At 44.6% G+C, this 17,346-nt stretch overlaps 2 protein-coding genes across 2 annotated transcripts; one reads left to right on the top strand and one right to left on the bottom strand.

The window, feature by feature from the left end:
* Positions 1–3,176: 3,176 nt before the first annotated feature.
* PSMD5 (proteasome 26S subunit, non-ATPase 5) lies at positions 3,177–11,830 on the top strand. The gene is made up of 10 exons (XM_083374917.1): positions 3,177–3,377; positions 4,394–4,538; positions 4,897–5,010; positions 5,733–5,861; positions 6,644–6,753; positions 7,788–7,930; positions 8,870–9,061; positions 9,162–9,271; positions 10,121–10,261; positions 11,108–11,830. Exons 1-10 carry the CDS (start codon positions 3,193–3,195, stop codon positions 11,363–11,365), a joined length of 1,527 nt encoding a protein of 508 aa, XP_083231043.1. The 5' UTR covers positions 3,177–3,192; the 3' UTR covers positions 11,366–11,830.
* A 1,294-nt stretch (positions 11,831–13,124) lies between these two features.
* B3GALT9 (beta-1,3-galactosyltransferase 9) lies at positions 13,125–15,721 on the bottom strand (the record flags this gene model as incomplete). The annotated part of the gene is made up of 1 exon (XM_083375407.1): positions 13,125–15,721. The coding sequence occupies exon 1, from the start codon at positions 14,637–14,639 to the stop codon at positions 13,125–13,127; it is 1,515 nt and encodes a 504-aa protein (XP_083231533.1). The 5' UTR covers positions 14,640–15,721.
* Positions 15,722–17,346: the final 1,625 nt, after the last annotated feature.

Here is a 17,346-nt window from a genome sequence, read left to right as displayed (position 1 = left end):
CTAAATGGGCCCTTTGGGTTGGGCTAGGAAAGATGGCCAAATCTTGCTCGATCTTAGCGCCGTTTGGGGCAAAAAAGGGGGGTGAATTCCTGGGTCAGCCCCATAAAAATGACACCACCTGGACAAGGTTGGCCCTGTCTAACGTGGCACTTATTCCCCCCCCCCCGTGGTAAAGGATAGCAAGAGGTCATGCCTCTGTGACAGCCGAGAGGAGTGAGGGGATAACTGTCTAGCAAATGAGTTTGCAGGGAGCTGTTAAAGTAGGCTGATAAGATGGCGGCTGTACAAAAGCATATGAGGGCAGACTTTAGGGACCCTTTCTGGGTGCCCTCCCCTCCCCCCAGAATAACCCTTCCTAAGCTGGGGTGGCAGTTCTAATGTGATCGAAGGGAGAAATTAACAAATGCACTAGCGGCACACATCTGGATTCTCTTGAACTTAATCTGAAGTCGGTTGGGGAGCTTTCTCCTGTGTCCATCTGGGCTGGATGGTTTGCAGTTTTTTGGGGACTGGCGTGGACGAAAGCCTAACATTTGGTCATAACTTCAGCCAGGATGGTCCGGTTATGACAAATGTCTCAAAAGGAGCCAGTTCCCTGCCGAGGAAAAGCACAAAACTGGCTGTTGCATTTTACATTGTCAAGGGTCCTTCTTTCACAAGTGCCTCTCTTTTTCATATATATATATATATATATATATATATATATATATATATATATATATATATATATATATATATATATATATATATATAAAATTATAGTATATTTGCAGAGCAATTCTGAATTTAACTGTATTTTCCTGCATATATATATATATATATATATATATATATATATATATATATATATATATATAAATTATAGTATATTTGCAGAGCAATTCTGAATTTAACTGTATTTTCCTGCTCCTGTTTGCACAGTTTAACTTGAGGCCCCTACAGACAAAGACAGGGCTTCTAAAATATATGTATTCTTCCCCCCTACTCCCCCCGAAGGACTTATTTGTATTTTTTAAATATTATAATAATTATTTTTGCATTGGTTTGGACTGATCTTGCAAATGCTTCTATGCACCTTCACAGTGTCAAGGCTGCTGCTTTTTTGAAATAACTGACCTTTTGTGTGTTCGTTCTGTTCAAATGGAAATGAATGTGTCAGAGGTACATTTATTAAAAAAAAAGAATATTGATAACTTAGCCATAGGTTTGTATTGCTAGCACTGCGTGACAGGGTACAGCAGCTGTTCAAAAGCTGAATGCTCGACAGACTTGGGGAAATCTTGAAATGAAGGGAAGGGGGCACTTGAGTTGGGTCAATGAGCAGGCTGATAAATGCGGAGATTTTAAAAGGTTCTGGATCTCAAGAAATAAAATTAAGGGGAAAGGAAAGCTCAGAGAAAGGAAGAAAATGAAATTACACAGAATGAGAGAAAATGAAATCGGATGCGCAGAACAAAATGTTTTAGGCTATCTGTATTCATATCTATATATCTGAATATCTGGTGGCTTCATGGATGCTATTATTTTCTCCCTCTATCATATATCTCTGTCTGTCTGTCTATATCATCTCTATTTATCTATCAGCAACAAAGATGATTGGGGGACTGGAGGCTAAAACATATAGGGAACGGTTGCTGGATTTGGGTATGTGTAGTTTAATGAAGAGAAGGGTGAGGGGTGACATGATAGCAGTCTTCCAGTATCTCAGGGGCCGCCACAAAGAAGAGGGAGCCAAGCTATTCTCCAAAGCGCCTGAAGGCAGGACAAGAAGCAACGGATGGAAACTAATCAAGGAGAGAAGCAACCTAGAACTAAGGAGGAATTTCCTAACAGTTAGAACAATTAACCAGTGGAACAACCTGCCTCCAGAAGTGGTGAATGCTCCAACACTGGAAGTTTTTAAGAAGAGACTGGACAGCCATTTGTCTGAAATGGTATAAGGTTTCCTGCCTGAGCAGGGGGTTGGACTAGATGACCTCCAAGGTCCCTTCCAACTTATGATGATGATGATGATCTATCTCATCTCTATCTTATCATCTATTATATCTACCATCTTTCTCTATCTCACTTGTCCATCTATCTTCCTGTCTACGTACCTGATATCTATCTATTTATCTATCTATCTTATCTTCTATCTATCTACTATCATCTCTCTATATATCTACCATCTATCTACTCTGTATCTATCTATCTATCTATCTATCTATCTACCAATCTACCTACCTACCTATCCATCTATCTACCTACCTGTCTATCATCTATCTATCTATCTATCTATCTATCTATCTATCTATCTATCTATCTATCTATCTATCTATCTATCTATCTACCAATCTACCTACCTACCTATCCATCCATCCATCTATCTACCAATCTACCTACCTACCCATCCGTCCGTCTGTCTGTCTGTCTATCCATCCATCTATCTACCTACCTACCTACCCATCCATCTATCTATCTACCTACCTACCTGTCTATCCATCTATCTATCCATCTATCCAAAACTATAAGCATCCATCATACTGTGAAATAGATTTGCTTGTGGTTTCCCACCCAAGTTCTAATCAGGCTCAACGATCGTAGGAGAAAGTCCCATAAAAGTTGAGTTCTTTGAAACATAAAAGTCTGTTAATGGGGAGTTCTTTCCGGGTAAGACACGCAATGAGCAAATGTCCCATTTTTCACATGGCTTTGAGTCCAGTTTTGAATTAAAACTCAGCTGGGGGGTCATAGGGGTAAAGAAAGAATGATAGGCCCCGCTCATTTGCGGTAAAAACCGAAACAAGGACGAAGCGGGGGAGAACCCCCAAAGCGCGGCAGCTCTTGAATTTGCAAGCGTACGTCAGAGGCTGGCTAATGCATTCTGGTTAGGACGATTTTGTACATTTTTAATCGGGTTCTCGGCGGGGAGAGGCGTCACGTTAGCCCCTCATAGCGGCTTCATTGAGAGACCCGGAAATGTTGTCTATCCACTCATCATCTGCGCAGGGTCGGCCTCTTAGGAGTGGGAGGGACCTCCTCCCGCCCGGCTTCTCCATCCAATCATCAACCGGAGCGGCAGCGTGAACGCCACGTCGCAACACGGAGGGCGTCACCGCGCCTGCGCAGCTCGGCGGACCCGAATGGGGCCTTCGGTCCCGCCTTTCCCCCCCCTCGCCGAATTCTCGCGAGACGTCCCCTCCTCTTTCCAAAATGGCGGCGGCTGAGGTGGATGCGGCTCTGGCGCTGCTGAGCCGGGTCGCTGCGCTGGAAGAGCCGCTGGAAGAGCTGCGGGCCCTGCGGGCGGCCGTGCAGGCTCTGCCCCCCGCCGCCCTCCGCGAACGAGGGCCCGGCTATCCCCTGGCTGGGCTCTTCGTCCTCCTGGCCCGCGGGGAGAGGTGGGGGTGAATTGGGGTCCCTTGCACCAAGGGGCTAGTCCTCGTAGAGGAACTGTATCTTCGGGGGGTGGGGTCCAGTCTAAGCCTGGAATAAACAAAATGGAGGCTGCCTTAGGAAAGATGCTCCAGTTTATTGAGTTGCCAGAATATTCTGCCTTTTTTAATATCCCCAAAAATATTTCCTTCTCTGCGGGGTGTGTGTGCTGACTTCCTACACAAGCATGCATATTTGGGTGTGCATGTGTGTGTATATATATATATATTTTATTGGATTTATATACCGCCCTTTCCCTATCTATAAATATATAGATATAAGTACACACAAACATACACATACTGTATGTACATATATAAATACAATTATGTCATATACACAAATCTATACACACGTATGCATGTATATGTGTATAAGGGAAATATTTGTATACGTATAGAGAGACATTGATATATACGTGTGTGTGTGTATATGGCATATTTGTATTTATAAATGTTCATACAGTGTTTGTGCATACTCACACAAAAATATGTGTCAATATATTTCTACGTGTGTGGATGTAGAAAGCTTTTTTTTTTAGTTGCAAACATTGTGCCTCCTGGTCTCCAGTTCCTTTCTTTCCCTTTCTTCAAAATGTTGCTTTATAAATGTGGAAACTCTTGAAATGACCATAATAATGTTAAGGGAGAGCAATAACAGGATGGGAAAGTGATTTTATGCTGTCTGTAGGTTTTGCAATTGCTGGTGAATGCTTGGGCAAGGTTTTGGAAAGGGTGGGATTAGTTTGCACGGAGAGTCCTTGTGTGTGTGTGTGTGTGTGTGTGTGAGAGAGAGAGAGAGAAGCCTTTGATCTCCATCACAATCAGTTCTTCCTTGAAAATTGATGTCTGAAGGTTTGGGCTTTCAAGAATTTTCATAAGAGCAGGACCGTAGAGGTGTAAGAAGGCTTATTTTGCACTGTATTTACACCTTTCCTTATTTCATTAGCAAACACTGGGTTTTCTTTTCTCTTGCAAAACAGTGAGCAAATCTCTTTGTGTGTGTCCATCTTGGAGAGATTCCTGCAAGTCATGGATCCCTTGCATGTCATCCAAAACTTTGGGGAAGAACTTCAGAAGGGACTGTTCCACCCTGATGATTCAGTCAAAATCCTAACCATCTCCCAAGTAGGTGTTGCAATTTAGCTTTGTAATCTTCTCAAGGAGGTTAAGAATGAGATGTCTATCTTTCCGTGTGCTTCTCTATTTTCATGCACCTACTGCAAGTGTTTGAAACAGCACTGGAGGTGATACACTGCTTATTAACCTGGCCTGTCTTGTATGTTATTGTGTTTTAATTACAGTTATTGCCTTAAGAATTTTGGCTAGTAAGTGGAATACAAATGCTTTGAGCTATTATTTTAAAACTTTTGGTTTATGAAACTGCAATACAGTAGCAAAATAGCAGAGAAGACAGCTGAGAATGAGATTTAAAGACCAGAAGTAAGAATGTAAAACTTGACTATAGATTATGTTGCACCCCTAGGTTGGAAGAGTCGTTGAAGACCGTGTTGCCATCAGAGAAATCCTTAACACTCCTGAATTATTGAGGCAGATTATCTATTGTATTGCTGCAGAGAAAATAGCAGTGGCAAAAGAGGTCAGTGCTTGTGATCTGACAATTGCTCCTTGGGGAGGGAAGGCCATCTATGAATTCCAGAAGATTTGAACTGTATAAATCTCAATAATTATTTATAAATCTCCAAATCTATTGTGCCAGTTGTTCTCTCTCAGCCTCGGGAAGAAGGCAATGGCAAACCACTTCCAAAATCTTGCCAAGAACACTACAGGGGCTTACCAAGGATTAAACATAGACTCAAAGGAGCACCTCCCTCCCCCCAAAAATTATTGGTAGCCGTTCTGCGTTCCCTATTTATGCTTTTGCAACTCAAATGTAGATCCTTCAAGAACCTCTTTGGGATCCCCCTGCTAAATCTCTTAGAAAGAAAATGGATATATTCAGTTAGGCGCTAGCTTCGATATCCATAACTTCTAATCAAAACTCTTTATTTCTTGAGTATCTCTAATGTCAGATGTGTGCCTTTATCTGTGTTTAGGCCTCTGACAAATAAATTCAAATAATTTTTAAAAAACCCCAGTGTGCTAGACTACATGACCCCATTGTGTGAAGGCTTTCTTCCTTCTGGAAAATATTTTTCTGAGAACGGTTAGGTCTTCCACCTTAACCCGCTGAAGTGGACAGAAAGGGCTCTGTATTCGAAATTTGCAACTGTTGTGCCTTCTGCTAATTCAGGGTCTCCACACCCCAGCGTGTGCCTAGGTCTGCTCCTCCCCATTTTCATTGACAACTTTGTTTCTTAGGCCATCAAATCTTTGTCCAGGATAGCACAATCGCCTGAGGGCTTGGAAGTTTTGCTGGCGGGGAATTTGCTGATTGACTTGAAAAATGTCATGGCGAAGAGCGACATCATACGTTATCGCGTTTATGAGGCAAGAGTTAATGTTTTTTGTGTGGGGGGTTTTTTGTTTTTTTTTGAGCCTAGCAGATCGAGGGCAGAAATGCATGCCTTTAACTGTCAGGTGGGTAATGTAACTTGAGGATTTAGAAACAATTCTGATTGTAGCTGGCTGGGGGTAAAGATAAGTTCCAAGATGGATAAAATTTGTGGTGTTATGAGATGTGACGATTAAGGGGAGAGGGTGTCCAGAGATTCTCAGTCACCCAGGTCATGGCTGTCCCAAAAGTGCTTTTTCAAAAGGCAACTGGACTTTGTTTTTCCTTCAAGACGTTTCATTTCTCACCCAAGGAGGTTTTTCAGTTCTGACATCAGAAATGAAAAAGCTTCCTGGATGAGAAGCGAAACGTCTTCAAGGAAAAACAAAGTCCAGTTGCCTTTTGGAAAAAAAAAACACTTTGGGAACAAGGGGAGAAGGTACACCTGAAAGAGAAATTGGTAGTGTGTGGATGTAGAGTTGGAGACTAGCACGCAGCTTCTTGAAATGGATTAATTTACTTGGCATTTCTAAGGCTACGTAAAGATTAACGTGAACAGAACAGAAATCTCTCGGAGGGAACAGGATTTTTTTTTATTTTAAAGCGAAAGAAATGGAGCGTACCCATTGGCGGCTTAACATCTATATTTGCTGATTTTCTTCATTAAATAATGGCAAATCTGACTTACAAACGGGGGAGGCGTGGCTGCCTAATGGCAACAGAAAGACTTTTCAAGAAGATGTGGCTCAGATTCCTGTCTTGTGTGCCTTTGTGTTAGCTAGTCGTCAATATTTCCTCGACGTCGGTGGACTCTCTGAACTACTGCGTGACCAGCGGTTTAATATCGGAAATGATTGGAGAACTGACAGGAAACGACGTGCTTGTCAGGTAAGGGGCTGAGCGTGAATGGGAGGCCAGCAGGCCTAGGGGGCGTCCTTGCTATCTCTTTGCCGCTTGTAAATGCCTGGCTGTGTCTCAGTTTTGCTTGCTACCTATCACCAATCTCTCGCCCAATTCCTTAAATCACAACCGCTCATTTAGCGACATTTCTAAGCTACAACGGCATTTTTCACACTTACGACCGTTGCAGCCTCCCCGCAGTCACGGGATTTACGTTCGGATGCTTGGCCATCACCTGATTCACCTTTACAACCCTTGGGGTGTCCCTGGGTCACGTGATCCCTTTTTGCGACCTTCTAAACAAAGCATGGCGAAGCCAGATTTCACTTAACAGTCGGGTGATTAATTTAGGAACTGCAGCGATTCGCTTAACAAATGTGATGAGAAAAGTCGTAAAAGGGGGCCGAAACTCACTTAACGAATTTCTCACTTAGCCACAGAAACTTTGGGCTCTGTTACCGTCTTAAGTTGAGGATGACCTGTAGTTTGTTTCTGGTGCTTTCTTAGAAGGAGAGAACAAATTCCATTCTCAGCACAGATACACTGGATATTTACTCCCTGTTGCAACCCTACAAAAAAAAAAACCCAGTCTCAGCTTCTGTGGTGTCCCACTTCCAGTGCGCCCCCCAAATGTCTTCACAGATGGTCCTCAACTTACGACCACAAGGGAACCCAAAGTTTCTGTTGCCAAGGGAGACCTTTGTTGAGCCAGCTTTGACCCCGCTTTACGACCTTCCTTGCCCTAGTTGTTAAGTTGGTAACGCGATGGTTAAAGAGAATTTTGCTTCCCCACTGAGGGTCACAAAAGGGGATCCCGGGGACATTGCAGCCGTCATAACTGCGAGTCAGTTGACACGCGTCTGAATTTTGCTCACATGAACAGGAAGCAATATGTAAGGCCAAGCGCTATCGCACAACGCACCGGGCGTGTGCTGCAGGTGGAGCTTCCTGGGGCATTGAACAGGCGCATCAATACTCGTCTCTCTGAAGCAGCCCATTGCTTTTCTTTTGTTTTGAAACAGAGTGACCTGCATAGAGATGGTGACCTCACTGGCCCACACCCAACATGGACGGCAGTATCTTGCCCAGCAAGGCATCATCGACAAGATCTCCAATATAATCATTGGAGCTGATTCAGATCCCTTCTCTGGATTCTACCTGCCAGGTGATTGATTACAGGTGGCCTTTTTGGCCTCTTGATCTTAGCAGGGTTGATACTGTATCTCTGTGGCCTGCTATTCTGCACCCCTGTAGTGCAGTTAATGTATGCTGGAGGCTCCCAAAGGGCCTGTCCCATTGGCCTTAAGCCTACTTTAATGATAATGATAATGATGATAATTGAATGTTCAGTCGGCTGAGGCTCATGTTTTTTGAATAAAAGATAGGAGGAGGAGGATGATAAAGTTGGGAAGGGACCTCGGAGGCCATCTAGTCCAAACCCCTGCTCAGGCAGAGAACCCTATACCATTTCAGACAAATGGCTGTCCAGTCTCTTTCTTAAAAACTTCCAGTGTTGGAGCACCCGCAACTTCTGGAGGCAGGTTGTTCCACTGGTTAATTGTTCTAACTGTCAGGAAATTCCTCCTTAGTTCTAGGTTGCTTCTCTCCTTGGTGAGTTTCCATCCGTTGCTTCTCGTCCTGCCTTCAGAAGGTGCTTTGGAGAATAGCTTGACTCCCTGTCCTTTGGGGCAGCCCCTGAGAGATCGGAACACTGCTATCATGCCGCCCCCCCTTCTCTTCATTAAACTAGACATACCCAATTCCAGCATCCAGTCTGAGCTGAAGAAGCTTCTTGGATGAGAAGCAAAACGTCTTCAGAGAAAAACCGGAAAGTCCAGTTGCCTCCTTGAAAAAAACACCCTTGGGACGCTCTGCATTCAGCAGCACTCATTCTGCTTCACATTTAGATCCTTGAGTTTCTTTCATGCTCTCTTTCTCAATCCCAGTTTGAGCCTTGGTTCAGTTTCGTCTCCTGCAGAGGGAAGAGCAGCAATCTAGGCTTGCCCTGGACCATGAGGGCCTAGATTTCGGGTGGGAATAATTTGCTTCCCGCACAGCGGCTCCGTGGGCCAATCCTCTCCTTGCTCTCTCGACACCTTTGCAGGTTTTGTTAAATTTTTTGGCAACCTGGCGATCGTGGACAGCCCCCAGCAGATCTGCGAGCAGTACCCTGCCTTCGTCGAGAAGGTCTTCAACATGGCCGAAGGCCAAGACCTAACCTTGTTCGGTGTGGCGGCGGACACGGTCGGGATCTTGGGCTCAAACATGGAGGGCAAGTTGGTGCTCCAGAAGACAGGTTCGTCCGGTGGGCGTGGGTCAATCTGGTTACAGATCTGGAGGGAGGGGGTGCTTTGACGTGCCTAGCCAAGAACAGACTTTGCTTTTGGCTTTCCCAGGGAGTCGGTTCCATCGGGTGCTAAACAGAATCGGGCATCAAATAAAGAATGCCCCAACTGAGATGAGAATCCGATGTCTGGATGTAGTTTCATCTCTTTTGTACTTGCAGGTAAGTTATAGGCACCTCCCCAGCCACCCACGTAGCCCCTCCCGCTCTCTCCCACCTGGCGCCAGAGACTTAATCTGCCATCCAGCCTAGTTCTGAGCCACCCAGGACTTGCGACTTCCTATCGGCTTCCCCACTGACTTTAATTGTTAGAAGCCAGCAGCAAGTTGCAAGGAGGTAGTCAACAACCCATAACCCTCCCCTACGTGCAGGTACGTTCTAGGCAATCGGCTTGCCTCCCTGGCCACCCACATAGCCCCTCCCTCTCTCCCACCTGGCGCCAGAGACTTAATCTGCCATCCAGCCTAGTTCTGAGCCACCCAGGACTTGCGACTTCCTATCGGCTTCCCCACTGACTTTAATTGTTAGAAGCCAGCAGCAAGTTGCAAGGAGGTAGTCAACAACCCATAACCCTCCCCTACGTGCAGGTACGTTCTAGGCAATCGGCTTGCCTCCCTGGCCACCCACATAGCCCCTCCCTCTCTCCCACCTGGCGCCAGAGACTTAATCTGCCATCCAGCCTAGTTCTGAGCCACCCAGGACTTGTGACTTCCTGTCGGCTTCCCCACTGACTTTAATTGTTAGAAGCCAGCAGCAAGTTGCAAGGAGGTAGTCAACAACCCATAACCCTCCCCTACGTACAGGTACGTTCTAGGCAATCAGCTTGCCTCCCCGGCCACCCATGTAGCCCCTCCCGCTCTCTCCCACCTGGCGGCAGAGGTATAGCCTGCCATTGCGAACGCCCCTGAACGGGACCTAAAGAAGAAGTTGGATGTTTTGTTTCGAAACTTGTCAGGAAAAAGGATGGGTCAGAGGCGTCTGCAAACTCAGCCGCTCCTCTTTTGCACACAGCCTGAACAGCAAACCGAAGATCTTCTCCGGATGACGGAATCGTGGTTCTCCTCTCTGTCCAACCAGCCCTTGGAATTCTTCAAAAGCATCAGCACTCAGCCGTTCCCTGATCTCCACTGTGGAGCCTTGAAAGTCTTCACTGTAAGATGCTTTTTTGGGGGGGGGGACGAAATGCCTATCCAGAGCAGCTTTTTCCCAGCCTGCCGTTCTTTGGATAAATTGGGGTGGCATGAGCCAGAATTTTTCAGCCAGTGGTCGAGGATAATCGGGATTATGTTCCAGCTGAACAGAAAACAGCTGTAAGAGAGGCTTTCCTCTGCTGGTTAATTCTTTTTTTTTAATTTGGAAGAGGTTTTTTTAACGTATTTTATTAATTTTTATAAAATGACATTCTTTAGTATTTAGCAACCAGCATATTGTCTGGATTGATATGTTTAAAAAACGATCTGTAATAATTAGTGTCTATATTTTCATAATCAATATGTTAGTTAATAATGAGTTTCTTATATCTTCACCTGATAGTCTTCTTCTTACTAATACATATTTAACGTTACATAATGCATATCACATTCCTTTCTCTCTGACTCGTTTTTCCAGCCATTGATAAAAATTGCCCCACGTTCTAAAGTCTACCGGAGGGCAGAGTTTTAACCTTACCTCCTGATCAAATGACTTTAGGGGGATCTTAAAGAGAGGCTAAACTCTTTAACATGTTTAGAAGTTTTCAGCCAACCCGTCGTAAACGCAGCCACGTTGTCAAAACACCCGGAGTCTTGGGAAGACACAAACTCTTAAAAATTTGAATCTGGGTCATGAGATGTGACTTAGAACAGTTGCTAAGAAATAACTGTTCATAGGTTTGAGGACTGTAGTTTCACCAGCTTTTACATTGGGTTAAATATATTAGACTGACAACAGTTTGTAAATTGTAAAAAAATCCGGATGTCACCCATTTCACAAAATCTGCCTTGTTTTCCCCTCCCCCAGGCCATTGCAAACCAACCTTGGGCCCAGCAGGAGATGTTGGCCAGTCCTGGCTTTGTGGAATACATCGTGGACAGATCAGTGGAACCGGACAAAGCTTCTAAGGAGGCGAAATACGAACTTGTCAAGGCTTTGGTTAACTCAAAGACGGCGGCGGATATTTTCGGAAACCAGCAATACTTAAGATTGAAGGCTTATATGCGCGAGGGGCCGTATTACGTTAAGGCTGTCTCAACTACGGCTATAGAAGGAGCCGAGTAGCTTTGGAAGACGTAATTTTCAGCTACTGTTCAGTAATTCCAGGGCTAACTAAACTTTCTGGATTGCTGGAAGGTGAGGCTGGCCTGTTGATTTGTAGAGAGGAGAAGGGAAGTGTGGGAAATATTAACTTGGTATGACGGGTTTTTTTTGTGTATGTGTGTGGTTTGTTTGTTTTTTTGACATTGAAATGCCAGCTGGTTTGAAATGCGAAGATTTTCTAGGGATTTTCCTGACGGAAAACACAGGTTTTCCACCATTTCACACTACTTAAAATCCAAGAAACCCTTTATACTAAAGTATAAAGAAAACTTATTTTCCCCCAGGATAATGTTGCAGGACCACCCTGGGATATTGTATATTTGCCTTCACTTGTGGAAAAACTTTGTTTGTTTTTGTTTGTCACATGGGTTGTTTTGCCATCTGGGTTTAAGATTTGTGCTCAAGAGTGATTCCTTTTTCATCACCTCCTCAGCGTTGTGTTTCTGATGTTCCAATTGCCGTGACACAAATATTCCTCCACACAACTTTACATAGGGAACAAGTAAATTGATTTAATCCAGGTTCTTAAAAGCAAATAGGTGGAAGAATAAAGAATATATAAACAAATCTCCATTTTACAAACTAAAGGTGCTTATTCTCTCCTACCGTCCTTCAACTGTCCATCCCCCAGCTCTTAATTTCAACCCCAGGAAAGGAAAAAATTATGCTGCCTCGCTTCTCAGAGACTTTATTCCCAACAGTATCCTCCAAAAAAAAAAAGACCTCTTCCAGTGCTAAATATATACACGCACACGCAAGATACTTCTTCCTTCATTTAGTTAGGACACACAGCCCTGTCACTTTTCCTACACGCCAGTCTGGAAACGTGGTACAATTTGAAATAATTTCCATCGAAAAGTGATCCTTCATGAAGGACCAGAGTCCAGTGTGCATAATCCAGCTCTGCTTTATGGGTGTTAAATGCATCGGTGGCTTAACACTTGACTAATTTGTGAAGCGACAAAGGTAACTCCCCACAATAGATGAATCTATGACCGTAGTAACGTTTTGAGTGGTTTCCCTGTGCGCAAACATTTTTTTTCCTTCTTCCGTTCTGCTTTGGATTCAATTGTGGAATACGTCTTGGAACTGAAGCAAGTGTGAACGTTAGTACTTGCACTCCGAGTTTCAATCCCGTTTTGATCAAGTTGCTGCCTTTGGTGTATACGTTGTACCAACATCATGTAGAATTACCCTTTTCAAAGGGGGGGGGAGTGCAAAAAATGTCCAGCTTCTTGTCTCCTTACTCAATTCCACACCATCCAGTCAGAGCTGAGGAAGCTTCTCAGATGAGAAGCAAAACGTCTTCCAAGAAAAACAGGGGAGCCCAGTTGCCTCCTTGGGGGGGGGGGGAAAGCACCTTTGGGATTCTTGTTGTATTAGCTGCCTAAAATGCAGGCAGCCCTGATCGTCTACACTTATACAGGGAGTCCTCGAGTTACGTAGTGCTGAACGAGAAATGCAACACTTTTGATCGCGTGACTGGGGATGCCGCAACGATAGTAAGTGAGAAGACCAATTGTAAGTGCCTCTTTTTCAGCAGAATAGACTATACAATAGAATCCTTTATTTGGCCAAGGGTGATTAGACACACAAGGAATACGTCTCCGGTACAGAAGCTCTCAGTGTGGAAAGCAACAGAATAATACCAATAAGAAGAGGGAGTAAGATTGAGTAAGCCCATGAAGAAGCCAAACATAGGTACTATGGTTTGATTCTTCTAATCAGAAAAATACAGAGGCTCTTCCTGAACGGCGTTGACTCTCGAAGCTTTCAACCCGTCCAGATATGTCATGATTCTGCAGGACACCAGCCCATAATAGGTTTCCAGGAACGTGCAGTCTTTACCGCCTTTCATCTCCTCCCATTCTTGGAGAAGCTGGCTGGTCTCTGAAACTGCGGAAGTGAAAATATATTTATAGCAGCATCGGTTGTACCAGATACGTCTTTCCCCAGAAAACCGGGAGCTGTGGACGGGCACCACGCCAGCTGCTCTTGCACAGACACCCACAAAGATGCCCGGGGGTAGAGAAAGAGGAACTTCTCCAGAGGTTACGTAGATCTTCCGAGCCACGTCTTGCGAGATGACAAAGGCCGTAGCACTGCAGTGGTCGGGATAGTAGCGTTCAGGGTATTTTTTCGCGGAGAGAAAAGTGCCGTTTTGGAATTCTTTGCTAGGGAGGTTTTGATGAACCACCCTCCCAAGATAGACGTCATCTGGGCGAGTTCTTAAGTTTAGCAAGTATTCAACCAAGGTTTGGAGGTTGGCAAACATATCCTGGTCTACCTTGAGAATGAACCTGGCCTCGGGACAATAAGTGACAGTCCACTCGACGGCCCTCTTGATCTTCAGCGTCTGATTCTCTGGGGTATCAAGAAAGATGCCTTGGATTAGATCCTGTTCCTGGTTTGATTCCTTGATGACCTCCATTTGGGCACTAGCTGAAGACGGCTCACCCAACACGAACAAGACCAGAGTGGGGTAACCTTGGATGTCGGTTACGTTGGCCCACGTTTTTCGAATCGCGTTGCGCCTGGACAGGTTTTCGGGGTTACTGAAGATGAGAACCAGCAGGAAGATCTCTTGTTTGGAGCAAGCTTCTGGGTTGCTAAGAACGTACACCTTGGAGATGTTGGTTTTCACAGAGGACATGTCCAGTATCCGGGCTCTTTCCCGAGCTCTGAGGACTTTCATATCCATGTAAGCGGTGGGGATGGCTTGTAAGAAATATTCTTCCACCAGATCGGCTCCGAAGAGCAAAATGTGGAAAAGGGCCACGCTGAAGAGCATAAAACACCACTGGTGAGTTCGGAGCCTACAAAAACTCAGCTGTGGAAATGGAGAGGAATAAAGATTAGCGCTCATCTCCTTCCAACATTTGTGCTTTTCAGTTCTTGCTATAGAGTCAGAAATATTTACGAGTAAAGTAGGGTAGGATAGAATATGGCACGGCATGGAATGGAATGGAATGGAATGGAATGGAATGGAATAGAATAGAATAGAATAGAATAGAATAGAATAGAATAGAATAGAATAGAATAGAATAGAATAGAATAGAATAGAATAGAATAGAATAGAATAGAAAATATGGAATGGAATGTGGAAAGGAGAATGGAATGGAATAGAATAGGATAGAATAGAATAGAATAGAATAGAATAGAATAGAATAGAATAGAATAGAATAGAATAGAATAGAATAGAATAGAATAGAATAGAATAGAATAGAAAAAACATGGAATGGAGTGTAATAGAATAGAGTAGAATTAGAATAGAATAGAATTAGAATGAATAGAATAGAATAGAATAGAATAGAATAGAATAGAATAGAATAGAATAGAATAGAATAGAATAGAATACAAAGGAATCTAGCCAGCTAGAGAAAATTTGAATTAGAAAGTTTTATTTCCTATTTCAGTCTGGCGGCATAGAATGTGTGCTAAAAACCACAAATGTCAAACTGCTCCTGAATAGATTAGCAAAATGCACTTCAGAAGGAAAACAAAAGCATTTGATTTTTAAGTAGGATTTAACACCTCATTTCAATATTGTCAGAATAGTATTAGAAGCTCAGATCTTACCTGCATATTCTTTGCGGAGATGACGCTTGAATTTATCGAGTCCAGAGGTTGTGTGTACAGCTTTGGATGCATGGGGAGCGTTTTTGCAATTGGAGCAGCATTTCATTTAGGGGAAAAAAAACCACGCAGATATAGTTTCCCTTGTGTCAGGAACCAAGTTCAACATTCTTGTTTCTTTTTTTTTATTATTTCCATCCTCTTTTGAGTCCGAGCAAAGCAGGTGTAATTCCAGAGGACCGTGATCATGTTACCTGTTGGCATAGAAGTCTTTATTTCTGAGTGTACCACAACAGAGGCTACAGACGAGCACAACTGAACAAAGGCAGGTGTGTGTGTGTGTGTGTGTAAGAGAGATCTGTTGTCTACTTAAAGAGCTGCTCCTCCAGCGATGGAGCGCCCGCGATTTTGGAAGGCAAGCTGTATCCCATAATGCCATGTATTATTCTATTATAAATAACACTATTATTCTACTTAAACCATCTTTATTTATAAAGTCTGCGGGGAACGAGATGAACGCGTGCCTGCATTCTTGGCTCAGCACAGGGGGATCCGTTGCCCGTCTAAGCACGCCAGCTTTGCCCGGCATGTGGCAGAGATCTCTTTCCACAGCTGCATGCGGACCCCAGCAGACCTCTCGGCTTCTCAACAGCTGCTCACCCCCATCTTTTGACGGTTTCTATTAGCTCCAGGAGGTGGGGAGGGCCCAGCTGGAGCCAGGCTCAGATGCACCCTGCCTGCAAAGTGAGGATTACATTGGATTTTTGTAACTCATTAACTACCACGGTCCTTTTGCATTTTGATCTGACTTATTTTTTCTCTCTTTTAAAATAACGTTCAGGCTCATTGGAATGTAGGAAAGAGATTAAACTGGCTGGATAAGGAAAAATAAATAGTTGGTACCAGTTTGGGTCTAGTGTATCTCTTTCGTGAACTCTTGTTGTTGTTAGCTGCAAAGTCGTGTCCGACCCATCACGACCCTATGGACAACGTTCCTCCAGGCCTTCCTGTCCTCTACCATCTTCTGGAGTCCATTTAAGCTCACGCCTCCTGCTTCGGTGACTCCATCCAGCCACCTCCTTCTCTGTCGTCCCCTTCTTCTCTTGCCCTCCACCTTTCCCAGCATGAGGCTCCTCTCCAGTGAGTCCTTCCTTCTCATGAGGTGGCCAAAGTATTTTGAGTTTTAGCTTCAGGATCTGGCCTTCTAAAGAGCAGTCAGGGTTGATCTCCTCTAGGACTGACCGGTTTGATCGCCTTGCAGTCCAAGGGACTCGCAGGAGTCTTCTCCAGCACCAGAGTTCAAAGGCCTCAATTCTTTGGCGCTCAGCCTTTCTTACGGTCCAACTTTCACTGCCATACATTGCAACTGGGAAGACCATAGCCTTGACTGTTGTTGTTAGTTGCGAAGTCGTGTCCGACCCATCGCGACCCCATGGACAACATTCCTCCAGGCCTTCCTGTCCTCTACCATCTTCTGGAGTCCATTTAAGTTCACGCCTACTGCTTCGGTGACTCCATCCAGCCACCTCCTTCTCTGTCGTCCCCTTCTTCTCTTGCCCTCCACCTTTCCCAGCATGAGGCTCCTCTCCAGTGAGTCCTTCCTTCTCATGAGGTGGCCAAAGTATTTTGAGTTTTAGCTTCAGGATCTGGCCTAAAGAGCAGTCAGGGTTGATCTCCTCTAGGACTGACCGGTTTGATCGCCTTGCAGTCCAAGGGACTCGCAGGAGTCTTCTCCAGCACCAGAGTTCAAAGGCCTCAATTCTTTGGCGCTCAGCCTTTCTTACGGTCCAACTTTCACTGCCATACATTGCAACTGGGAAGACCATAGCCTTGACTGTTGTTGTTAGTTGCGAAGTCGTGTCCGACCCATCGCGACCCCATGGACAACATTCCTCCAGGCCTTCCTGTCCTCTACCATCTTCTGGAGTCCATTTAAGTTCACGCCTACTGCTTCGGTGACTCCATCCAGCCACCTCCTTCTCTGTCGTCCCCTTCTTCTCTTGCCCTCCACCTTTCCCGGCATGAGGCTCTTCTCCAGTGAGTCCTTCCTTCTCATCCGTGTACTCTAAACAACCTTCCCCCCCCTTACCATTGACACCCCTTCTGACGTCAGACCTCGTTTTAATGAACGTGGGTGATATTCAGGGACACAAATATATGTAACATGTCAGACAACACCTATCTGATTTCCTGTGGAAGGGCTCTGTGTGTGTGTGTGTGTGTGTGACTTTTATTCTGTCCAATCAACTTTCCTCTTGGGTTTCTTTGTTGCGTTAACTGTGACAAGGAACGTGAGATGAGTCTGGGGATTTTGAACAGGTGACCCTGGGGGATGCTGCAACGGTTGTTAAGTGTGGGGGGAAAAA

Source organism: Vipera ursinii, assembly GCF_947247035.1.
Source record: "Vipera ursinii genome assembly, chromosome: 16".
NCBI lineage: Eukaryota > Metazoa > Chordata > Lepidosauria > Squamata > Viperidae > Vipera > Vipera ursinii.
This window is presented reverse-complemented; position numbering and strand designations above follow the sequence as displayed.